Genomic DNA, 27,116 nt, shown 5'->3' with positions numbered 1-27,116 from the left:
AACAAAATTCTCTGGTCGGATGAGAGCATAATTGAACTCTTTGGAGTGAATGCCAGGCGTTACGTTTGGAGAAAATCAGGCACCGCTCATCACCAGGCTAATACCATCCCTACAGTGAAGCGTGGTGGCGGCAGCATCATGCTGTGGGGATGTTTTTCAGCGGCAGGAACTGGAAGTTTAGTCAGGATAGAGGGAAAGATGAATGAAGCAATGTATAGAGACATCCTGAATGAAAACCTGCTGACAACGGTTCATCTTCATGCAGGACAATGACCCAAAGCACACTGCCAAAATATCAATGTGTGGCTTCACAACAACTCTGTGAATGTCCTTAAGTGGCCCAGCCAGAGCTCAGACCTAAATCCTATTAAACATCTTTGGAGAGATGTGAAAATGGCTGTACACTGTCACTTCTCATCCAACCTGATAGAGCTTGAGAGGTACTGCAAAGAGGAGTGGGCAAAAATTCCCAAAGACAGGTGTGCCAAGCTTGTGACATCATATTCAAAAAGACTTGAGGCTGTAATTGCTGCCAAAGGTGCATCAACAAAGTATTGAGCAAAAGCTGTGAATACTTCTGTACACGAGATTTTTCAGCTTTTTATTTTAAATAAATTTGCAACAATTTAAAAAAAGATTTTTTTCACATTGTCATTATGGGCTATTGTGTGTAGAATTTTGAGGAAATAAATTAATTTAATCCATTATAGAATAAGGCTATAACACAAAGAAATGTGGAAAAAAAGCTCTACGAATACTTTCCGGATGCACTGTATTCTGTATAGTAGATAAGTTAGCAATTTCAGATGCAGCGTATAGATTTCTCACCAATACTCACGGACAAACTCCCTCCGGCAGTCTTATGGGACAGTAAAGTGTACACAGAAAGCATACTTCAAAATCTCACCAGACTTACAGTGAATTTAGACACTTGCGGTGTACTGTTTACCACCATCATCAAGCATGGGAACATAAAAATCAAACACAGCATGTCAAAACAACTGTTTCTATAGACACTTTGTTTATTCTTTTTATTTTATTTAACCGTAAAATTAAAAAGAAATCTAAAGCATGATTATCCATCAGCATCCTCATGCCAGTGATGTGCAATTACAGTATCTCTGGACATTACTCTCTCATGACAACAGCAGTGACACTTCTGCAAAAAACAACTTAAAAGGAAATGCTTTACAAACAACGTTGAACACACAGAAAAATAGACCTTTCTCTGGCACTTGTAGAGTCCTCAGACAGAACCTCTGCGTGTGTATGTGTACAGTACAATCGATACAAACAAGAGGCCAGTCACCTCATGGCCTGAACGCAAACTTAAAACAAATGTGGGATTTTTAAGGTTGAATTGCATTGAACATCAAGTCATTGATCAGCACATGGTTTTACTGCATAGGGGCTTAACAACTCTTTCCATCTCACACTTTGTTATCGCTTCCAAAATTACAAAAGTGTTAAATATAAATAAATATACATTTCAATTATCATTTACAGCATCATTTCAAACAAAAACATCAAGATGAACACCCGAAGTGAAGAAGTGTAGAGCTCTGCAATAAATAAAAGTCGTGAGACACACTAAAACGGCAAAAAAGGGGGGGTTTTGGTTGTTATTTCTTCTTTTTCTTTTTAAAACAACTGCAACATTCGCTTTGATATCAACATTCAGTTAATCTTGATCTATTGGCAACCAGTAGTGAGCGATAACTGCTGGACAGAAGGCACCATAGACAGATAAAGAGGAGGAAACCATTTCTGCGTTTACAAAGGGATCGCCAAGGAGAGACAAAACGAGATCCTAAATTCAGGAGGAGTAGTCAAAAGTACAAATATGTGATCCGGGCTCATACGCCACAAGCTGAAAACCGTATATACACGAGGAACAAACAGTCATAACATGCACTGAATACTGAGATTATTACTGAATGCCCTGCAGACGCACAGACACCCCCTCGAAAGAGGCGATTATGGTACGGCCCGTAGTCTGTGTGCAAGCACTGCTCAGACACCAGATGGCGCAATTTTAGGTCTAGCTAAAAGTATAGTAATCGTAGTGTGCGTGCAGAAGCGTAGTGTGATATAATAGAGTTCACAGTTTCCTTCTGAATAAGAGATGATCCACTTAAAATCGCCCGTTTATGATAAAACAACCCGTCTGTTTACCCATTAACCCTTCTTTTTTTCTCCTTCCAACTGCACACGTCTAGGACAAGTTTTCTGGTTTCATTCGGAGATGTGGGCCAAACTTGTGATCATCATCGTCGTCGTCGTCATCTCTGACAGCACCGTCACGCGGATTTTCAGCGTCTTTCACTCAGCCTCCACTTCACTGTCCTTACCTAACATACCTGAAAAGACAGTAAAAGAGAGGCTGCAGTACTACGCATGACCACTAGTGTGCAGTGCCGTTTAGCAATTGACTTTCATGACTTTTTGAAGGCCTGAAATGTAGTCTAATGTAAAAACAACCTATCAAAGAGTGTTTTATACGAGTTAAAACTTGACTCTGTAGCTGGGTTAGAATTATTTCAAAGGTTTTTCTAAATGTTCAGAGGTTTTTTGAAATATTGGCCTGGTAGAATTGATTTTAGGGGTATTTTTAACCTTTGTAGAGACATTTTTAGGGAAGCTTTACCCCAAAATTAAACATTTCTCACCATTTACTCAAACTCAAGTGGTTTAAAACTTTCATGAATCTCTTGTGTTGTACACAAAACAGGATATAATGAAAAAAGTTGGGAGAAAATAAGTTATTGGCCTCCATTGTAGGAATTATTTTTAAAAACAAAGCAGATCTATATGTAATGTTGCTATTGCAATCCCTTTTCTTTACAGTTAAATATGCTAGGCCTTTATCTTTTTTGAGGAAGGCGTTTTGTTCATTTTGATAACATTTTAGCTCGTAGCCCCCATTAAAGTCTGACAGTGCACTGCAGGAAGGTCCTTTTCTATGATCAGGGTTGTACCACAGGGCACAATGTCTTTTGATCCTTGCATACTATTTGCAATATTAGCAGCATAACATCTGCTACTTAGGATTCATAACATTCTTCAGAGCAGCAATTAATATTCAGTGTTAGAAATTCACAGCCAACGAGGCAGGCACACAGTGACCTCTCAGAAGAATATTTGGACATATCTTTGGCAAAGCAGAGAGAAGTGTGTAATTACTTTAGTTCAACTGGTTAATGAGGTGATTCACCCAAAAATGAAAATTAACTCACCATTTTCTCCTCATCAAATGGTTACAAACCTTTTCTGTTGAACACAAATGACGATTATTTAAAAACTGTTGGAAAATTGTTCCCACTGACATCTTCAGTATGAAAAAATAAATAAATACTATGGAAGCCAATGGCTACCGGTTTCAAACATTTTTCAAAATATACACTACCTGACAAAAGTCTTGTTTGTGCTTTGAAATAATAACTGGACTTCTAGTTGATCATTTGGAAAAGAGGCAGAAAGTAGATTTTTCAGATGAATCATGTGTTGATCTGCATCCCAATCATCACAAATACTGCAGAAGACCTATTGGAACCCACATAGACCCATGATGCCATGACCCTTGATGTATATTACGATACAAAACAAAAGGATAGAGATATTTACAGCTGATTCTTCAGCAGGATAGCGCTTCATCTCGTACTTCAGCCTTTACATCAAAGTACCGGAAAGCAAAGAAGGTCAAGGTGCTCCAGGATTGGCCAACCCAGTCACCAGATTTGGAGAAATTGAAGATGAATCCAAAGAATCTTGATGAACTCTGGGAGTCCTGCAAGTACGCTTTCTTTGTCATTTCTTTGTTATGAAAAGAAACATATTTGTTATGTTTCTTTGTTATTTGAGTCATTGCAGAGATGTATGGATGCAGTCCTCCAAGCTCATGGGAGTCATACACAATATTAATTCTTTTTCCACTGCACCATGACTTTATACTCTATACTGTACATTATTTCTGTTAAGTGACAAGACTTTTGTCCAAGCAAAGTCAGACCTTACTGTCATAATTAAATAATTAAAAATCCTGATCATATTTTATTGTGGTAAAATAAGCGTAATCTAGAGGCCTTTGCCTTTCATATAAGCCACTTCTGATACCAAATGGTCAACTAGAAGTCAAGTGATTAGGGACTTTTGTCAGGTAGTGTATATGTTTTGTGTTCAATAGAATGAAGAAACTCAAACTAGTTTCTAACAAGCGAGTAAATAACGAATCCATTTTCAATTTTGAGTTATGGGTTTAGTTCCCAGGAAATACACTGATTAATAAAATGTGTACCTTGAGTTTATCTTGTAAGTGATATTTAAGCTTATGAGCAGAATTTTACAATCTTCTTGAAAAGACATTATAGAGCTTTTCATACTTGAAATACATAACATGGGGTATTCTTAACCCAATTAATCCTGGCACCTTAAGTTCATCCACCAATTGACATTTCCCCCTCAAACACCGAAACTATGTTTATTCAATGCATGCATTTGTGAACAGTAGTAATCAGCACCTGATTATGAGTCACTCAGTTTACATCTAGATGTAATATTTACGGCTAACCCAACTTCTAAATTACAACCATGAAACATTCTTTTAACTGGGGTTAAAAGCAGTCTTTAGAACATCAATAACCTGAGGTTAAGCACAGTATGAAAAGCCTCTATGTGTCTCTGTGTGTGTGTGTGTTGAGAGGACACAGAGTGCCTGGTTGAGTTAATGCAGGACACTATCCATCAGCAGATGGCAGCCCTGCAGTGGGAGGGGCTCTGATCTACTGCAAGTGTGTCATTAATCAAAATCATATGCGGTGAAATGTGGGCATCACGCACACACACGCAAAAACACACACATGCACACAGACACAAAACAAACACGCAAAAACACACAAACACGCACACATAGTCTGCAGGCCGCGGTTCAAAGCCAATCACGTCTGTCTCTGTGTTGGAAACAGAAAGTATAAGTTAGCACATGCTATCTTCGCACATGTCATAAGCCAGGCTGCGGTCATGCACAGTCTCCTTGACCCCAGCAGCAGCAGTAGTGTGTCAGGCAGGTGTTGTACCTGTGTTGTGGGTGAGAGAGGTTGGGAGGAGAAGGGTCCTGCTGGAAATGAGCTTTAGGAATGCTGAGCATTTATACCTGCGGGGTTGAGAACGAGTGCCTGGAGGATGTCTGACAGAGAGACGATGCCCACGATGCTGCCGTTCTCATCCACCACCACCAGCCTGTGCACCTGACCGAAGACCAAGAACAAACATTAGCATCTACAGCAGACCTAGAGTATCAAGTACCCCGAAAAGCTCTAGAAAATGTTTAATGTTTTGTATTTATTTTTTTAACACAAAAAAAGATATGCTGAGAAAAATCAGAAAACAAGAAACCATCGACATCCATAGTAGGACAAACAAATACTATGAAAGTCAATGTGTACCAGTTTCCAACATATTTCAAAATATCTTCTTTTGTGTTCAACAGAAGAAATAAAAAGTCAGCTTTGTAACAAGTGGAGGATGTGTAAACGATGACAGAATTTTCAGTTCCCCGGTGTTTTAGAGCATCTTTAGAACATTTCTTACCCATCTGTTTTTAATATCTGCTCTTAAGCAATCTAAAGCAACAATAGAATATCTATTCTGTCGTAGGAGTGCCTGTAAAAAATCCCTCTATTAATAGCTAGAGCAACTGCTGAAGGTCACCAAAACCAAAATGTATATCTATTCTCAAGAGCTCCAATAGAATACACTCACCGGCCACTTTATTAGGTACACCTGTCCAACTGCTCGTTAACGCAAATTTCTAATCAGCCAATCGCATGGCAGCAACTCAATGCATTTAGGTATGTAGACATGGTCAAGACGATCTGCTGCAGTTCAAACAGAGCATCAGACTGGGGAAAAAAGCTGATTTAAGTGACTTTGAACGTGGCATGGTTGTTGGTGACAGACGGGCTGGTCTGAGTATTTCAGAAACTGCTGATCTACTGGGATTTTCACGCACAACCATCTCTAGCTTTTACAGAATAAACAGAGTTTATAGTCCGAAAAAGAGAAAATATCCAGTGAGTGGCAGTTGTGTAAGCGCAAATGCCTTGTTGATGCCAGAGGTCAGAGGAGAATGGCCAGACTGGTTTAAGCTGATAGAAAGGCAACAGTAACTAAGAGATATGCAGAAGAGCATCTCTGAATGCACAACACGTCAAACCTCGAGTCGGATGGGCTACAGCAGCAGAAGACCACACTGGGTGGAACTCCTGTCAGCTAAAAGCAGGAAACTGAGGCTCCAATTCGCACAGGCTCACCAAAATTGGACAATTAGAAGATTGGAAAAACATTGCCTGGTCTAATGAGTCTTAATTTCTGCTGAAACATTCAGATGGTAGGGTCAGAATTTGGCATCAACAACATGAAGACATCCTGCCTTGTATCAACGTTTTAGGCTGGTTGTGGTGTAATGGTGTGGGGGATATTTTCTTGTCACACTTTGGGCCCATTAGTACAAATTGAGCATTGTGTCAACGCCACAGCCTAGTGTTGTTGCTGACCATGTACATCATTTTATGACCACAGTGTACTCATCTTCTAATGGCTACTTCAAGCAGGATAACGCACGATGTCATAAAGCGTGAATCATCTCAGACTGGTTTCTTGGCCTCCACTGTCATGTATGGTGGAATGGGAGATTCACATCATGGAGGTGCAGCCTACAAATCTGCAGCAGCTGCATGATGCTATCATGTCAATATGGACATGATCTCTGAGGAATATTTCCAATACCTTGTTGAATCTTTGCCATGAAGGATAAAGGCAGATCTGAAGGTAAAACAGGGTTCAACCCGGTACTACTAAGGTGTACCTAATAAAGTGGCCAGTGAGTGTAGTTCCAGAATATCTTCTTTACAGTGAACTGAAGCAGTTCTGGATTTTGAAACCAAGCAGACTCACCTCAGCCTTGACTATTCGATCGACTATTGTTTCCAGTGTCTCTAATCTGTTGCACTTCATGACCCCTTCAAAGTACTGTGACCTGTGCATCAGCGCCTGCGTCACGCTAATGTCCAGGTTGTTGTACGTCTTTTCAGCAGCTAGATTCTACAAACGCACAAAGTTAATGAACGCCCAATCAAACAATATGCACACTCAGCAATAAAATAAATATGGAATATACTTACAATGACATCAAATTTGGAATAAATATCTACAACTTTTCCTGAAAGAGAAAAATGCAACATGGAAAAAGTCAATTTTGTGAGTTCGTAAGAGCACTGGACTGCACTAAATGTAGTTTTTCTTCCTCTTGACTACCTGACTCATCCACCACAGGCAGTGCAGACACTCTTCTGTCCACAAAGATGCTGAGTGCTTTGATGATTGGCGTGTCGGGGTGAATGAAGGCGATGTTGTTGTAGGTCCCGATGCTCAGCTCCTCCAGTGTCTGCTTCATAAAGGCGGGCTTTGGCATCTCACAAACCTGAGACACACAAACGCTCATATTATTGACCTTATTATGCGCTAATTTCTGCGATTGTTTTAGAATTTCCGATTCAGTCACCTATGAGAGAAATTACTATGAATAATAAATGTCAGAAAACATTCAAACTTCTTCCTCTACAAACAAGTGTGTTCATGACCCTACATAAAAAGTAGAACGATATAAAAAGAAAATATCAGTTTGCAACATCAAGAAACATGAGCTGTGTTTAACGTCTTAAAATCAATAGAAGTGATTGAGACTGAAAGTTTCCAGCCAAAAAGATTCCAATGGCTGCGCCCACTCCTACATGAAGAATAAGTTCAATATATAATCTCATACGTCAGAGAAGTCATCTAATATCCTGATAATAAGATCCAATAAACTAGTTTTGTTTCTGTCAGCTTTGGGCCCTATCACACACACGGCGCAAATGTTGTTTGCTAGTTTCAGCTTGACGCAAGTGTTTAAATAGCAAATGCATTTGCGCTCATATGTGCGCCCATAGGCTTTCTGGTCTAAAAAAGTAGGTGTGTTAAGGCGCATTGCTATTTTGAGCATCTAAAATAGACTGCACAATAGACCAACTGAGAGCAGGTCTAAAGTCCAGCGCAGAGCGTGTTAGTTGTGCGCCTCCCTTACACATTGCTTGATACACACAGGATGTACAGCAGTACGCAAATATCTTTACAAATGAAAAAGAATTAAAGGAATAAAATATTAAAAAATTATTATTTTCTACATAAATATAAAAAGCACTGCCTTCATACCTTCTTCATCTCGGGGGGCTTTTTCAGTTTATTCATAACAATTTGCTTTTGTATAATGTTATTAATATTATTATTATTAGTATTATTATATGCATATTTGTATTTGTTTTATTAAAAACAAGCTTAGATTTGTCCACTTGTCAGGTTTTAGACCAAATCTTTGCGCTTAACAAACAAAATTAATTATGTAGGCTAATGGATGTCTGTGCGTCCAACACGTTTCCTTATCCACGAAAGAGAGTGAAAGTGAAAGTAAAGAATAAGATGGCTCATTCTCACGCTGCAGATGCTCTGTTTAACTGTTTTCTCGCTAGTGAAGTGTTCAGTTTTTTCCACTTACAAAGTCTGCCATGTAAATAGCTAATGCGCCATGGCGCAACACAACTAACTTTTAAAAAGAAATAGGAGATGAGACTCTGACTGGTTTAGGCCCTTAATGCTTTTGCACCCTGAGCTTTGGTCTTTCTGCCTAGATCGTTAAAATAAAGCCCTTTGTGTTTTTGTCTGTTTGGCGCCATCTTGTGGCTGAATAATGCGCAGGTTAGTGTATAATCCATGTTTTTTTAAAAAGTAGCCGCAAAATAAGTGGGAACAAGTACATCCTGGATTTTACAAGTATATACGGTAATTTTCTAACTTTATTTAGAGTTTCTTGGCAAATGCTTGATTAAGAAAAGTATATAAAAATTATTAATGAACTAAAAAACACTTTCCAAAAACTAATGATTACAGGCCCAACATAAAATATTGTGGTACCATAGTGGTGTCTAAAATTGCAGGTTATATATATATACATATATATATATATACACACACACATATACACATATATACATATATATTGTTTGTATAAACAATTGTTTTTGTTGAAACCTGATTAACTTGTTAAAATAGGTCAAAGTAACATAAAAACATTTGTGGTCATGACTTTGTCAATTTTTACAGTGTATTTTTATGGCACCACAAATTAAACAATAGAAAATAATGACTATATACTTTATTTCTTTCCTTTACACTTTTTATTCAGCTGGTATATATTATAATACTGCACAGCACAACAAGCTTCTGGTTTTTAACATTTATTAACTCAAACTAGCTGGAAATGATTTGAGTAATCTGATTATTTGAGATATTTCAGAAAATTGTACTACTACATTTTCTGGAAAATGCACCAGACTTTAACTTTGGCCTGATTGTGTTTGAAACTCTCGCACCAGTTTATTATTTTTTATTTATTTATTTATTTAATTTTTTTAAGTATAATAGTTTTCCAGTCATACTGAATCATAACTGAATAGGAAACATCAATAAGCTTCTTTGTGACACTTTCCTGAGAGATGAAAGTTCTTTAAACATTTGAAGTGCATAAAAGGCCATTGATTTGGGATCAAACACATGGCATTATTCTACAGTCTGTTCTTTTCATCTGCTTTGCTCCTCCCTTCCTCTGCATTCATTCAGTTCCTTCCTTCTGTCACTCTGGAGGAAATGACTGGACGCTTTATTACAGCATCAGTTAAACCTAAAAAAAAGCACTTACAAACAGCTGAAGGAATTTCAGGATCCTTTTGTGCGTCAAAATGTAAAGTGCATTTCCACTGACGGGGTCGATGACGGGCAGCCGGTGGATCTTGTTTTTGATCAGTGAATACACAGCATCAAATATGCTGAAACACACAAGATTTTACAGACAGAGAAAGTCAATTTCACTGCAGTGACCTGAGGAACACAAGGGCGACTTGAGAGGATCCTGATGAAACGCTGAGATGTGCACTGAATTATTGAATACACTCAAAATATAAGCAAACAGCAGAGTGTGTGCGGGAATGGGTAATGAATGAGAGGAGAGCGGTAGTCTAGAAGTTCACTAATGAAAAATGCTCAAGGGAAACTCCGGGTATCAAGACATGTATGGTTTTAATATAATGTAAATGATGCCGTGAAATATGTAGAAAAAAACATCATATTTACATTATTAAAAAAAATCCACATCTATTTTGGACCATGGGCACTGCCATTGTTTTTGATGATGTAATTTGGGAGCTCCACCTCTGGTGCTCTGTCAATTCCTAGATCACATACGCCACTTTTGGTTGTAATTTTCAGTCAAAGGGATCTTAATCTTGTACCGTTAACTGTTTGCCCCCACAAAGAAAAGCTATAACATTAAATCCTTCTGGACACTGAGTGAAATTTACATTAATAAAAGGCTTAGAAAAGAAAGTAGCCAATGAACATGCCAATGATTAACATTCGCAAAAGCGGAGCTCCCAAATTACATAATCGAAAACAATGACAACACCCCTAGTCCAAAATAAATGGAATAAATGTGGATTGTTTAAATGATGCAAATGTGCCTTGACAGACAGGGTTTCCTTTAAATACTCTATACCAAAAGAATATTCTACATGAGGGTACTTAGTAAGGCAATATAATAACAGGAATGTTAATGCAGATCTGCTGTTACCTTGCATCTGGAGATATGTTCACTAAAGGCTTAAATGTTTCTTGTAGATAGAGCTCTGTGGAGAAAATATAAATAAATGAAAAAATTATATCTAGAACAGGACTTGCAAAATCTGATAACCCAAGGTACTGGGGTTATTGTTTTTTCAGTCGGGCTACCAAAATTTATCTACACCATATACCTAGATATAGTTAGCCCTGGGATATTGTGAGGCCTGTACACATTGTAATTACGAAGATGAAAAGAAACAAAAGATTTCTTACCTCTCCATGTCTCAATTTTATGCTCTTCAAGCTCATAGATTTGTACCTGAATCAAAACAAAAAGACTTTCTTAAATTGCAAATTTCATTATTTTGAGATTACAAATTACATTTTCATTATAATGAAATTCACACAGTAAACAACAAGAACGAGTTACATTGTTAAAATATTTAGGAGAATTCCATAAAATTATAAATTATCCTAAATTATATTTTAGCTCTTTTGTATCACACACACACACACACGCACACGCACACGCACACGCACACGCACACGCGCACACACGCACACGCACACACAAAATGATCAAAAATAGTTTTCTACAATTCATCTGACCAATGAAAAAAAATCAGTCAAGTTTTGTTATTGGGAAAGAAGGTAGGATAGGGAGGAAGGAAAGGAAGGAGGAAAAGGAGGAGGAAAGGAATGAACGAAAGGAAGAAAAGGGTGAAAGAAGGAAGGAACAAAACAAGGAAGGACAGGGAGAAAAAAAAGGTAGGAAAGAAAGAAGGGGAGAGAAGGGTAGGAAAGGCAGGAAGGAAAGGAAGAAGGAAAAGATGGAGGAAAGGAAAGAGGGAAGGAAGGAAGGAGGAAAAGAAGGAAGGAAGGGAATGAAGGAAGAAGGAACGGCAAGAAGAAAATGAAGTAAGGAAAATAAAAGCAAGGAAGGAAGGAAATAAAGGAAGGAAAGGAAGGAAATAAAGGAAAAGAATGAGAAAAGGAATGGAAAGGAGGGAGGAAAGGAAGGAAAGAAAGAAAAGAAGGCAAGGAAGGAGGAAAAGGAGTAAATGAAGGAAGGAATGAAGAAAGCAGAAGGAAAAGAAGGATGGAGGAAAGGAAGATGGAAAAGAAGGAAAGGAAATGAAGGAAGGAACAAAGAAGGAAAGGCAGGAAGAAAAGGAAGGAAAGAACGAAGAAAGGAAGGAGGAAAGAAAGGAGGGGAAAGAAGAAGGGAGCAAATAAAGGAAGGAAAGGAAGGACAGGGAAGAAGGAAGGAAAGAAGAGAAGGGAAGGAAGGAAGGAAGGAAGGAAGGAAGAGAAGGAGGAAAGGAAGGAAGGAAGGATGGATGGGAAGTAACGAAAAAAAAGAAATAAGTAAAGAAAGAAGGAAATGAAGGAAGGAGGAAAGGAAGGAATGAAGGGAAGGACAGGGAGGAAGGAAAGAAGAGAAGGATGGAAGGAAAGGAAGGAGGAAAAGAAGGAGGAAAGAATGGAAGGAAAGGAAGGAGGAAAGAAGGAAAGAAAGCAAAAGTAGGAATGAAGAAAGAAAGAAAGAAAGAAAGAAAGAAAGAAAGAAAGAAAGAAAGAAAGAAACTGGTGAAAAACAAACCAAAAAAAGAGCTATATGAGTCCTGACAGTGAAAACGCTGACTGAGTAAAGGTGAGACACACATCACCTAAACAAAGCTTCCCACAGGAACACCAATTATAGAAGCACACCACAACACACTGCTGATGAAGGAGAACCACACGACTGATCATAACAGAGCACAGCCTCCTGCATCCACATGTTAGTTAATGATTACTGGGCACACGAGAGCCAGCATGTGTCTGTGCGCCTCTCACAGTCTAATAATGGCCAATGCTGGAGGAAAACGGGTTTGTGCTGAAGCTCATCATTTCTTACAGCCTCTAGAGACCAATTCTGTAGAGAAAGTGAAAGCATGTAGCGAGAAAGTGAAAGTGTCTTTTTTTGAGATGGCTCACCCAGGCTTGTGTCAAAAAATGGTCTGATTTTATTTAATTATTATAATTATTATAGATTTATACAACTATTATATCTGTAATCCATTATACATAAGCAATTTCAGTTTAATAACAGATGCTCTAGTTTAAATAATTTATGATTATATACACATTTACAATATACAGCTTCAATGAGCTAAATGAATGGGGACTTTTAATTTGGAATAAGCCAGCTCAAGTGAATCCGGTGAAATGTCATGCCATTATAAACTCACTCAGATTATGGTTTGTTTAAAATTTGTGCTGGGCAAAGATTAATCGCATCCAAAATAAAAGTTTGTTTTGACATAATATATGTGTGTATTATATATATTCATTTAGTATTTGATTTTAATTATTTCGGCAGCTGGGGTGCCAGAAAAATAAAAAGACCTAAAAATAACATCCGTTAAATAACAGAAATCGCAGATGTTAAAAAACAGAAATTTACCGAAAAATAACAGATGTTAAATTACAGAAATTTACTATAAAATAACAGCCATTAAATTACAGAAATTTACTATAAAATAACAGACATTAAATAACAGAAATTTACCGTAAAATATACAGTAAAATAATAGATAGTAAATTACAGAAATTTACCGTAAAATAACAGACATTAAAAAGGAATTTACTGTAAAATAACAGAAGTTAAATTACAAAAATTCACCACAAAATAGCAGACGTTAAATTACATGAAATTTACGGTATAGTTTTGTAATTAAACATCTGTTATTTTACACTGTAAAAAAAAACATTATTTTACGTTAAATTACAGAAACTTACCATTAAAATAACAGATGTTAAACAGAAATTTATCAGAAAATTTTCCGTAAAATAACTGACATTAAATAACAGAAATTTACTGTAAAATAGCAGATGTTAAATTACAGAAATTTAACATATAATAACAGACTTTAAACAGAAATGTACCAGAAAATTTACTGTTAAATAACAGACGTTAAATAACGGAAATTTACTGTAAAATAGCAGATGTTAAATTACAGAAATTTAACCTATAATAACAGACTTTAAACAGAAATGTACCAGAAAATTTACTGTTAAATAACAGACGTTACCGGAAATTTATCAGAAAATAGCAGATGTTAAATTACAGAAATTTACCGTAAAATAACAGCCAATAAATTACAAAAATGTACTGTAAAATAACAGCCATTAAATTACAGAAATTTACTGTAAAATAGCAGACGTTAAATTACAGAAATTAACTTAAAATGTAAATTTCCTGTAAATGTTTGTAATTTAAAGTCTGTTATTTTACACAGTAAAATATCCATTACTTTACATTAAATTACAGCGGTTAAATTACATAAATTTACCGTAAAATAACAGATGCTAAATAACATAAATTTACTATAAAACTGGATTTTTTGTGCATACAGTTAAAGTCAGAATTATTAGCCCCACTTTGAACTTTTTTTTTTCTTTTTTATATATTTCTCAAATTATGTTTAACAGAGCAAGGAAATTTTCACAGTATGTCTGATAATATTTTTCTTCTGGAGAAAGTCTTATTTGTTTTATTTCAGCTAGAATAAAAGCAGTTTTAAATTTTTTATGAACCATTTTAAGGTCAAAATTATTAGCCCCCATTTTTTTCAGACAGTCTACAGAACAAACCGTCATTATACAATAACTTGCCTAATTACCCTAACCTGCCTAGTTAACCTAATTAACCTAGTTAAGCCTTTGTGACTTTAAGCTGTATAAAAGTGTCTTGAAAAATATCTAGTAAAACATTATTTACTGTCATCATGGCAAAGATAAAATAAATCAGTTATTAGAAACGAGTTACTAAAACTATTATGTTTAGTAATAATAATATATACATATACATATATATATATATATATATATATATATATATATATATATATATATATATATATATATATATATATATATAGTTTTATATATAAATATATATAAATATATACATATATATAAAATAGCAAATATACTTAGTACACAAACTTAAATTATGTAAAAAAAAAAAAACATTTATTTTGGATATCGTAATTAATTTTTGTACAGCACTATTTAAAATCGATAATTTTCACTGCTCGATTTAGATACAATATAAAGTGGGTCTAATACTGGACAAAAATCACTGCATTAAATTCCATTATGCTGCACCATGTCTTTAAAATACAAATATTTATTTTACTACAGTATTTTCAGTGGACTTGCTTTTGCTTTAGGCTGCTGTGCTTGCTTTAAAATGGCCTTTCATTCCATTTTACGCTTGATCAACTAAATGAAGTCAATTTAACTGATTATATTTTAATTAAATGACATTATCAAAGCTGTAAAAAAAACCTTAAGAAGTTTATCTGTGCTTGAAAAGCACTTGGCCTGCATAAAGCCCATTTTAAGCTATCATTTTTAATCAAGCTTTTTAAAAGATTATATCTGAGCCTTTGAAACACATTTCCTTCCATCTTGGATGTGCAGATGATGCTGTGTTAGTCTAGTTGAGATTATCCTCAGTATGTAACATATGCATATGAAGATTAATAATTAAGCCACAGCTGTGTCTTCAGGAAGAAGCTTTACAGCATCCTCAACTACTTCCTGTCTCTGCTGAATGGAAGTGATGGGCCGTTTCTTTTCCAGATAAACGAGAGAGGATGTTGCTTTTATTCAAAGTGATTAGTGGTTTCTTTTCTTCACACGAGTCTACATTTGAGAACAAAACAATAAAACAGTATATGAGCTTCTGAATACTGATGAGTAGGAAGAGAAGTTGTACAGCGGATTTGAGGAAGTGAATTATATGGTGGCGAGAAACTCTCTCGCAAATCAAATATTCAATTACAGCAGCATAATTTCATAACTGAAGTTAATTCAGATTTCTTTGAGAAAGGAATTATTGCTACAAAGGTGTTGTAGGAACAGTTGAGCGTGATTTAAGTGCTCAGCGTGATCCTGAACACAGACATGGCAGAGCGCTTTTGCTTCTTTTCTTCTTCTTTTTTTTAATGATGTGAGGCTCACAGAAGTTAATGGCTTTAAACAGCCCATCTGCCAGCCAGCAAAGCTCAATGCTGCACTTTTAAGGGCCTCATATACTTCAAACAATATTCTTTGTCATTTATCATTTGAGGGCAAAAGGAAGTACAAAAAAAGCTGAGAAATGGTATAATTCATTCATTCATTTTCATTTCGGCTTAGTCCCTTTATTAATCTGGGGTCGCCACAGCGGAATGAACCGCCAACTTATCCAGCATATGTTTTACACAGCAGATGCCTTTGCAGCCGCAACCAATCACTGGGAAATATCCATACATACTCATTCACACACATACACTACCGACAATTTTAGCATACCCAATTCACCTACACAACGTCTTTGGACGTGTGGGGGAAACCGGAGCACCCAGAGGAAACTCACGCAAAAACGGGGAGAACATGCAAACTCCACACAGAAAAGCCAACTGACCCAGTTGGGGCTTGAACCAGTGACCTTCTTGCTGTGAGGCGATTGCACTACCCACTGCGCCAACATGTTACCCCAATGGTATAATATTTTCAACCAATCTGATACCCAGGCCAGATGTATGGGGGAGGCAGGTTTGTAAATATGTCTTAAGGCTGATTTATACTTCGCCTGGGTCCACAGCACAAACCTCCTCTGAGTGTGCACACACAGCGAAAACTGTGAAGGCTTTTATACTTGATATGCTTGTCGTTGTAATATTATTTGTAACAACAGGGGGCGACTCAGAGTAACAATCATGACGAAACCGTAGTAAAGAAGAAGTCAGCGAGTGGAGTTGCTAAATGAATAAATTTAACTATAAATAAACTATAAATAAAATGACTATGTTGTGGATCATTTTGGAGGACACTCTGGCCGTGATTTCAACGGTAAAAAACTGTAAAAATGCTACAGTAAAAATCCGTAACCTGGTTAATGGTATGTTTCCTTAAAATATACGGTGAATAATCGTAAATTGACTTTCCCAGAATTCCCTGCATGGCACATCACAGTTTATGCTTGTAGTTGACATTACTATGGATCTTTTTAGTTGTTTCCCCATCAGTTATGTGCATTAGAGATCTATGTTACAGCTAATGTTGATAATGATTATTTCATGACTTTAATTTTATGCGTGTTACCATACTGGTGTTCAGTAGCCGTGCGAATGACACTGAGCACCTTCTATACACTGAAACACTTTTCTGCTTGTGGGAAAAGTTGTTTGTGATGAGCATTGGTTCATTATGTAACTCTTATCACCACCTGCATATGGCTGTTTTAAGATGTCTAACTGTGTAACTAAAGATGTGTAGATGTTAGTAATTCAAAATACAGACACATTACCTCTATAAATTAATGAAATACGGTAGCTTACCGTAAAAATGAGAAATTACTTTTACGGTTTGTACCGTATTTTTAACGGTAAAGTATTGGCAACCACAGCTGCTGGTTTTTACCATAAATTTTACGGATTTATTTTTTACAGTGCTGTTTAAATGACTAATTTAGGCTACATTTATAAACCCAAACTAACTGAGTGCTTAATGCAAAACCTTTTATACAATATAAAGAAAAAACGATTGACTTAAAAAGTGTGCACAAATTATATGCATTATTTTCCACTCAAAGCTTCAAAGGAAACCTAAAGGACTTCAAATCAGGCGGTTGTTTTGGATTTTTTAAGGTGTTGCATGCGTGAATTCCCCCAGCTTGGTCAGACTCGGCTTCAAATCGTGCATCTTCAGATGCAGAGCCACAAACAAAGTTACAAATAAAAGTTGTGCGCTCTGCTAGCTGAAATCATATCGCACACACCCAAAGCAAACCTCCGCCAACACTGCAATGACATCACATTCGCTGCGCACACCCAAGTGAACAAATCAAGTATAAACCAGGCTTTGTTGTGTTTGTGTGTACTCATACACACAACACAGATAATGGCAGTAAAAGAAGAACAGTTTCGTGAACATCCAGCAGTAGTATTAATCCAACCAAGGCAAATGCAGCCATTATGTATTTCGAGGCACATAATTCTGGGTTCTCAGAAATGTATCTCTGGGCACATTTTCTCAATGAGCCTTTGTTGTATTAATCCATTTAATGGCACAGAAAAGGAACAGAAACAAGTGACGTAGATGGTATCTGCATCCATTTTGAAAATTCAAAGAATAAGTTTGTCCTTTATATTCAGCAAATGCAGAGCACAGATAAGGATGTAGATACTTCATACTTCATAATGTGCGCCACCCATTGTGTAATCAGCACAGACCGATGAGGACTCACAGGTGTTTAGGAGCCAAAACAAACTACCCCAAAAAGTTTTCTTTGGTGAGGTGTTTTGCACTATATTTTGTTCGAAAAGACATAATTTCAGTTCATTCTACAATTTCATTTGAAGCTTATTAGGGCTTTTACAGTGTACTGTGTTAACAATAAAGGGTTTTGTGCAACATTAAATTAAATGTAGTATTACATTTGATATCAGAAGAATTATGGCACCACGAAAATAAAATGAAACAAATAAAATAAAATGGCTAAGTGTGCATTTTTTAAAAATAATGTATGTAAATATTAAATTACTTTAAATTAAATTAAATTAAAAAGACTCTCAAAATCAAATATGTATTAGTAGCCCAGCAAATAAAATTAAAATAAATGTAAAATAAAATAAAATAAAATTAAAGACGTATTAATGGACCAGCAAATAAAATTAAAATTAAATTAAAATATATTTAAAATAAAATAAAATTTAATTAAAATATATTTAAAATAAAATAAAATAAAATAAAATACAATTAAATTAAATTAAATTAAAGACATGTTGATGGACCAGCAAATAAAATGTAAAAAATTATTAAAATTTATTAAAATTAATTAATTAAATTAATTCATTTAAATTTCAATAAATTTCAAATAAAATAAAAATCAATTAAAAAAAAAAAAAAAATACAATAAAATAAAAATCAATTCAATTCAATTAAAATGAAAAATTAAATTAAATTAAAATGACACTCAAAATCAAAGAGGTATTAATGGACCAGCAAATAAAATAAAATTAAAATAAAAATGAATTTTAAATAAAATTAAAATAAAATTAAAAATTAAAATAAAATATATAAATTAAAAATGTAATTAAAAAATATTAAATTCAAATTAAATTTAAAAATGACACTCAAAATCAAATATTTATTAATGGACCACAAAATAAAGTAAAATATAATACAATACATAAGGGAAGTGTAATAAAATGAATCGGTCAATTAAAGTGTATGTTCTGGGCCAAAGACTTATATGACAAAGACGATAATATGGACTGAACCCTTAAAAAAAACACACACACACAAGAGAGAGTGCATTACGTACCATGGGTGATTTGTAGTATCTGTGAAGGATGTTGATGAAGTCTGTGATGGTTAACATGCCTGCAGAGAAACAAAGTACTTGTCAAGACTGAAACAAAACTAACTTTGAAAATACAGTACTGTAAATGGACCCTGCAGAAGAACAAAGCCTTTCTTTGAAGTGTGAAGGTCAGAATAAAAATAAATCATATAGCATCTTCATTCACACACACCACAATGTGTCCCAGAGGAGGCTTAGAAATGAGTGATGACTGTGTTAACCGAGAGGACAGTATTTACTACATTACATACAGTAGAGCTATATATCATGATGTGAGGCTAAATCAGTGCTGAGATCAGTTTCAGAGATCCTCACCCTGGCGCAGCGCAATCACTCTCCTGATTAAAAGGTGATGAACGCAGGTGTATTTATACACTGTGGCCTCAGGGTTAATCAGTAGGAGGAGAAATGAGGGACTGCACTGTAAGAGCAGAAGCTGGCCCAGAGGTTTGAGGTATTTTGGTGAACTCCTGATTTTGGTTAAATAACTTAATGTTATGCAACTCTTTTATTTTCTAAATCTATGTAAAAACACATTTAATTAGATGAGTGGAGGGCCATATGAACTTGCCATTATATGTCTTTGAAAACAGGGACAAGGGGTCATAAAAGAGCACGAGAAAGGACTTGGGGATGCAGTGCAGAACTATCTGTATAAATACAGACAGAAAAGCATGAAATGTATACAACATATGTTGAAGTATGTGTAGAACTAGTGTATGTTTGAAAAAAGGGTCCAGTTTAGATGTTTGAGAAAATAAACACTAATCAGGACTGGCAAATTTCAATTTTATGTGGAAAAACTCTTATGAATACATTAGATCTGTACATTATAAGGGCCAAAGGGAAGAAGGGGCTTTAAATTGGGGTCATAAAGGATTAGTAGCTGGGAGAGGCCTGGTGAACCAGGAACTAAGGCCCCATTTACACTAATGCATTTCCGTATAAGTTTTGCTACGGTTTCGCCATCCATCCACACTACGCCAGAGTTTTCGAGTGCCAAAAATAGAGCGTTTTGAAAATGCTGAAGAGGTCATTTTCATTTTAAAACGCTGCTGCTCCATGTCTGTGTGGATGGGGCAATACAGAGACATGGCTGCAGAAATTTGCCTATTTGATTGGGGCTTTTCCTCAATATTAAGTAGCCTACGGGAAGTTCAGTCTTGCATCCTCTCCTTCTAAGCTTCTGATACAGTGTACTTCATAACCTTGTTAACATCACCCTGGCTAACATTGTATCAATACAATGAAAACATGATATAACAAACTGTCAATTTTCAACTTAACAGACACCAAACATGTTGAGGCCTCGTGTAGCTGCATATTTATATGACCGTCATCTTCACTGTATGCATATTTATAACAAAATGGAGCCTATAACATAACTGCCTCCTTTAATTTTCATTGAAAATATGACTCATACCCTCTCTTTTACTGAATATCAATTTTAATAATCAATAATGGCCATTATACAAGTATAACGTACAATAAGTTTATACATTATAGAAAATAAATGCAAGCAATCCGTCAAATGTGCAGAATCAGTGTACAAGGTTATATAAATTAATATCTTAACTTATCTAGAGCTCAGCCAAAACACGTTACCTGAGAACAAGTAATAGATTCAAAGGACCAAAGTCGGGGAATATGTCGCTAGATATAGACAACAAGATAAATTAAATATCATGTTTAACAAATATAGTGAGATTAGATCCAGCGGTAGATCCCAGATGAACAATCAGACGTGCGCAGCTCTCACCTGGGGTTCTGTGCTCAAAACACCTGCTGACTGCCTGGAGCAAACATGCACAAATGCTGCAGCACATGCCAGAGTGGGTTTGTGGTCACGTGATGTGTGCTTTCAGTGGTGTAGTGTGGATGGAGAGTTGTTAAGAAACGCTAGGTGAAACGCCAGAGTGGACGTTGGTCGTTTTCATTCTAAAACTCCGCTTTAAACTAAAACGTATTGGTGTAAATGGACCTAACGGTTTAAGGAAGCCAGGATAAAGGTTACAGAAAATTTGTACCGGAGAAAGAATGTAGATGTGTGTGCTCTGGACATCTGGGCATTATTGTAATATCCAATAAAGTCTATTCTTCTAATATTCATAACCTCCAGACTGAGTTTGATTAATTAACGAAAGAGCCGGAAACCATGACAGTTTTAGGTGTCATTTTAAAATTTTTGTTCTATTTTTACATTAAAAATTATTATATTCTACATTAATATTATGATTACATCACCACCCACTGACAGCATGAACAACTGGACACTTTATTTATTGATCATTTTTGCCAGGAAAACAAATTAATATTTAAAATAGTCTCCGAGTAATATTTATGTCATTTTGTTAGAAAACAAATCACTGGTTTCATAAATTTGAACTTTATTTTTGCATAAACTCAAAGTAATTTAGTTATATTACACATAAAATATGCATAATATTTAATATTATTATAACTAAATTATAAATATAAATTATAAATATAACTAAAACTATTATACCAGAATTTCAAGGGATAGTTCACCCAAAAAAATAAATGAAATTCTATTATCATTTACTCATCCTCCACTAACCTCCATACACTACCTGACAAATGTCTTGTTGCCTATCCAAGTTTTAGGAACAACAAATAATAACTTGAACTCTAGTTGATCATTTGGTATCAGAAGTGGCTTTTATGAAAGGCAAAGGCCTCTAGATTACACTTATTTTAGCAAAATAAAATATGATCATGATTTTTAATTATTTAATTATGACAGTAAAGTCTGACTTTGCTTGGACAAAAGTCTTGTCACTGAACAGAAATAATGTACAGTATAGAATATAAAGTCATGGAGCAGTGCAAACAGAATGAATGTTGTGTATGACTCCCATGAGCTTGGAGAACTGCATCCACACATCTCAGCAATGACTCAAATAACTTATTAATAAAGTCATCTGGAATAGCAAAGAAAGCGTTCTTGCAGGACTCCCAGAGTTCATCAAGATTCTTTGGATTCATCTTCAATGCCTCCTCCTCCGATTTATCCAAGACATGCTCAATAATGTTCATGTCTGGTGACTGGACTGGTCAACCCTAGAGCACCTTGACCTTCTTTGCTTTCAGGAACTTTGATGTGGAGGCTGAAATATGAGGAGTGCTATCCGGCTGAAGAATTTGCCCTCTCCTGTGGTTTGTATGGAATGGGCAGCACAAATGTCTTGATACCTCAGGCTGATGATGTTGCAATCCACTCTGCAGATCTCTCACAAGCCCCATACTGAATGTAACCCAAAACCTTGATTTTTCCTTCACCAAACTTGACTCGTTTCTGTGAGAATCTTGAGTCCATGCGGGTTCCAATAGGTCTTCTGCAGTATTTGTAATGATTGGGATGCAGATCAACAGTTGATTCATCGGAAAAATCTACCTTGTGCAACTTTTCCAAATGATCAACTAGAAGTCAAGTTATTATTTGTTGCTTTATAACTGGGATCGCTGACAAGCTTTGTCAGGTAGTGTAGTATTTGTTTTTCCCACTATGGAAATCAATGGTTACAGGTTTTCAGCTTTCTTCGAAATATCTTCTGTGTTCAACTGTGAAAGAAACTCAAAAAGCTTTGTAACAACTTGTGTGATAGCAAATAGTGAATAAAATTGTCATTTTTGGGTGAACTATCCCTTTCAGTTAAGCGATTTACAGACATCTAGCTTAACTTGAATCAGTCTGACTAAATCAAAACCAGTTCAAAAGCCCAATCAGCACACAAATCTGACATCACCCGTTCATGAAGTCTAATAAAGGAAGTGTGCTGAACTCAGCTGATGGTGTCCATTTACAAAAGAGCATCATATTCCCCTGATAAGCGTTCATTTCTCAGCTGGAGAGCTTTTTATGAGCAGGCGATTGAGTTAAGCTGACAGAGACTCCTAACGGGGCTCTCAGAGATGAGAGGCTTCAAAACCTGCTAATGAATATCACACCACAGCTCCACCTGCTCTCCTTCACCCTCACACATACACACACCCTTTAAATAACTTCTACTAACATTTAACTCACTTCTAGCTGCACTTTAACACCAGAATGCACTCAAATCTATTAACATCTGAAGAGATATTTTATATAGCTTTAAATAAGACAAAACCGTTTTTTTATTTTCCACTTTTTTAAATGTCCTTCTGTGTTGTTGTGTTTATATGCATGTATACTTTATTAGGTACACCTTACTAGTACCGGGTTGGACCCCCTTTTGCTTTTAGAACTGCCTTAATCTTTCGTGGCATAGATTCTGGTACTGGATTCAAGGTACTGGAAATATTCCTCAGAGATTTTACTCCATATTGACATGATAGCATCACGCAGTTGCTGCAGATTTATCGGCTGCACATCCATGATGTGAATCTCCAGTTTCACCACATCTCAAAGATGCTCTATTGGATTGATATCTGGTGACTGTGGAGGCCGTTTGAGTACAGTGAACTCATTGTCATGTACAAGAAAGTGGCACCCAGTGTGGTCTTTTGAACTGCAGCAGATTGTCTTGACCATGTCTACATGCCCAAATGACTTGCTGCTATGTGATTGGTTGATTAGAAATTTGTGTTAACGAGCAGGTGTACTTAATAAAGTGGCCGGTGAGTTATAAAACACCTGGTTACGTGAGTAAAGCGATTCAAAGCAACGAACACTTCAGAAACGTTTCGGGACCTGGTGAATGTATGCATGTTTGTATGTGCATGCATGTCCTGTATGTACCCTGAGCTCCTGAAAAAAAAATAATTAAATAAATAAAAAAACACAAAAAAAAAGGTCAGTGTGTGTTTGTGCAAACTTGGCAAATAAGGCTTATTCGGATTCAGAAAATTAGCATATTTTTCTTAATTTTTAAAACACACACACACAGACACACAGACATTGTTTACATGTTTTCAAGTTGGAGTAATTTTAAACCTTGGGGTGTATGGACTACATTCAAAAATACGTTTTGTACAAGTGTTTAATAAAATCTTAAGCAAAATAGAGCTTTCTCCCCTTATTTCACATTTTTGGGACTGAAGATAAAGCTGAAACGTGTAAACGTGTGCCCACTAACAGCATGAAAAACTGGATCCTTTATTTATTGAACATTTTTGGCAGGAAAATAAAGTAACATTATGTCAAATGTATAATTTCAAGTTATTATAACTGAAAGTTACTTTGTTAAAAATAAACTCATTGGCTTCACAAATCTGAACTGCGTTTGTGCATAAATTCAAAGTAATTTAGTTATTGCATTCTGTCCAATCATGTTAACACTGGTATTTTTGTAGACTGTGTGCGCGTTTCAAAATGTCATGCTATTATCACAAAAATGTAATATGTTGAGAAATACAGTGAAATCTCACATTACATGAATCACATCAAAAAAAAAAAAGTATTAGCATATGTATCTACATTTGTTGTGAAAACCTGGGTTACTTTACCAAATATTAATTCCTTTACTGAAGTTAAACCAATGGTATTGTTAGTCTAAAAATTTTAAATATATGTCTAAGAGCTGTTATTTTATGCAACAACAAAAAAGTATAGAATACAATTTAATACATTTCATCAATAGCTTCATTCAGATTAAATAAAAAAATGACAAAAAAATAAAGATAGATAGACAGATTGACAGATGTGAAGAGAGCGGAGCAATCAGCCCCATCTTATGTCCAACCGTTTGACCTCTCCCGGAAACTCTATGAGTCTCCAGCATATTATCTATTATTTTCTGTAAAGCTGCTTATGTCCACATTAAATGGTTATAAGAGACATGTTTAAGATTATATGCAATAATATTAATGTATAGGATTATATGCTGCATCCTTAGTTTATTATCTTAGGTAGGACGAGATCTCTTCCTAAGTATCATATTTAGATGAAAAATGTGCTTCATGCAATATCAAAGTAACAAGCTTGAAGTATCAGAATCGGTACTCAGTATTGGCCAATCACTATGACAAGGAATCAGTAGGGCTGACATGAAACTGACGTTTCGACACAGTGTTGAGATCTGAAGCGCAAGTGTTTCAAAACACTGCACGAAGCATGATTCGAAACACCTGGTCACGTGACTAAAGCGATTCAAAGCAACGAACACTTCAGAAACGTTTCGGGACCTGGTGAATCTGCATTTGACCGAAAGGGTCAGAGTGAAACTCTGTCTCACATAGCCTAGAGGACTGTGTATGTGTACAGAGTAACTGTGCTGCAAATGGCTTTGGGTTCAAAACACGACTTGTAAATTCTCAGAAATGATGATTTTATGTATTTTATCAATGTTACTGTTTTATGGTGTAGTTTAGATAGGATAAAGCTGCGGATACACCATCAATATAGCATTTTATTGTAGCACTGTATAACAATAATTAATATTTTTACAGTACTGTGATGATTGGTTTTAGGATTAGGGTAGATGTTAATAAAATACAATAAATAGTAAATTTAATGAATAATATAAATAATTCTCATCAACTTCCAGCCGCATCTGATCTAGCAACAACCCTGTTTTATGACCAAAACAAGACCTATTTATTCACAAAATGTTCATTTGGATGTCAGACCGGTGTTAAAACAAAACATGTTACAAGAACAGAGCATTTCAGTCCTAACATCTATAGCTGCTTCACCCTGAATTCGAACTCAATTATCTCTGCATGCTAGTCAGGAACTCTCACCGCTTCACTAAATCACTCTACAACGTGTGGTTTAATACCTCAATTTGATTTACGGTTTCTTTGCTAAAGCTGTTCCAGTGCAATACATAAAAAATGACCACTAGGTGTCACTGTAGAGTGGGGTTTTGAAACGTTTCGAAGATTCGACACATTTGCTTCGACTGTTTCAGTGTTTCATTAAACCTCACTTTGCCCACCACTAGGAATCAGTATCACCTGCAAAAATCCTGATCGGAGCATCCCTAACATATAAACACAGTAATAACATTGTAAAAAGACATGCACTATTCTAATTAATGAGAAGTTACTGATCACACACACACACACAATACATATTTTTTAAAGTTAAGATATAAACTAGCAGGTATTTGTGTCCAAATGAACCCTGAATGCTAAAATATTAAACACATCCTAAATGCCTTTTCAAGGGTATCTAAATGCTGTATTTGAGCCTACAGACTACAGTGACTCAGCACTTCAGACAAGCTCAAACACTGAGAGGCTTACAGTACAGCAGCAGCCTGAAAAGCAGGTTAAATACCAACAGCTGCTCACATAAAAAGTGAAAATTCACAAGGCTTTATGATGCAGACCTTACATTTATAAATGCATCACAATTATCAGAAATGACCTATAGCAGCTTGTTAAAGGCTGTAAGCACCATTGTTCAGAGATCTGCATCCAGTAGTCAGTCTGTATGATCTCTCTGGAGAGCAGGTGTATTTACAGCGAGATGTTTGATTGAGTCACTCATGTGTTTCCCGAGGCTGGTGTTGAGAGGAGATCCCAGCATGACTCCTCCATAATGAAAGCACCAGTCTAATAAGATTAAGGCACTTAAACAAGGGCTACAGAGATCTTTTAGATCAAGACTAAATGATTTTACCACCCTTGCTGATGCAATCAAGGACTCATCGCTTTTCTTATTTACAACGCAGTTGAGGCGAGAGACGTGGAGATGCTCAAGATAGTTCTGGAGGTAATGATAATATAATGATATTAATAATGCTGAAATGGTTTAGGCATTTGAGAAAGACCAAGACAACACTTCAGATGTTTTACAATGTGGTTGGCATGCTGGTGTGTCCATTGCACTTATTTCTATCATCACATGATCTCTTAAAACAAAATCACATGACTTTTTAATGAGCACACTGGGATTTTTTCAATAAAGTGTTTTTATCGTGGTTTACGTGATTTTTTTGCACATCAGATGAAAAGTTTATCCAACTCATTTATGCAAATAAGTTTTTGAATGCACATTTTCAACATTTATGTTTGTCAATTAAGCAGCTTTTATGCTGTAATCCAAAATTAGGGCTGT

The 27,116-nt window shown here is 35.8% G+C and overlaps 1 protein-coding gene across 3 annotated transcripts in view; it reads right to left on the bottom strand.

Moving 5' to 3' along the window:
- Positions 1 to 1,016: 1,016 nt before the first annotated feature.
- Positions 1,017 to 27,116, bottom strand: part of prkag2a (protein kinase, AMP-activated, gamma 2 non-catalytic subunit a) — a 124,914-nt gene continuing 98,814 nt past the window's right edge. For 2 of the 3 annotated variants that reach the window (XM_056450918.1, XM_056450919.1), the window contains 9 exons: positions 19,070 to 19,128; positions 10,978 to 11,023; positions 10,715 to 10,769; positions 9,788 to 9,914; positions 7,312 to 7,477; positions 7,179 to 7,216; positions 6,952 to 7,098; positions 5,150 to 5,243; positions 1,017 to 2,360 (listed from right to left, as the gene is read on the bottom strand). In XM_056450918.1, the coding sequence (XP_056306893.1) occupies positions 2,323 to 2,360; positions 5,150 to 5,243; positions 6,952 to 7,098; positions 7,179 to 7,216; positions 7,312 to 7,477; positions 9,788 to 9,914; positions 10,715 to 10,769; positions 10,978 to 11,023; positions 19,070 to 19,128 (770 nt within the window). In that variant the 3' untranslated portion in view covers positions 1,017 to 2,322. Of the gene's footprint in view, positions 2,361 to 5,072; positions 5,244 to 6,951; positions 7,099 to 7,178; positions 7,217 to 7,311; positions 7,478 to 9,787; positions 9,915 to 10,714; positions 10,770 to 10,977; positions 11,024 to 19,069; positions 19,129 to 27,116 lie in introns of all 3 variants that reach the window. The other variant, XR_008835975.1, reaches the window with a different exon arrangement.

The sequence above is a fragment of the Danio aesculapii genome, chromosome 24 (genome assembly GCF_903798145.1).
Source record: "Danio aesculapii chromosome 24, fDanAes4.1, whole genome shotgun sequence".
Taxonomy (NCBI): Eukaryota; Metazoa; Chordata; class Actinopteri; order Cypriniformes; family Danionidae; genus Danio; species Danio aesculapii.
Note: the sequence above shows the minus strand (reverse complement) of the source record. Positions and strands in the feature narration are given on the sequence as shown.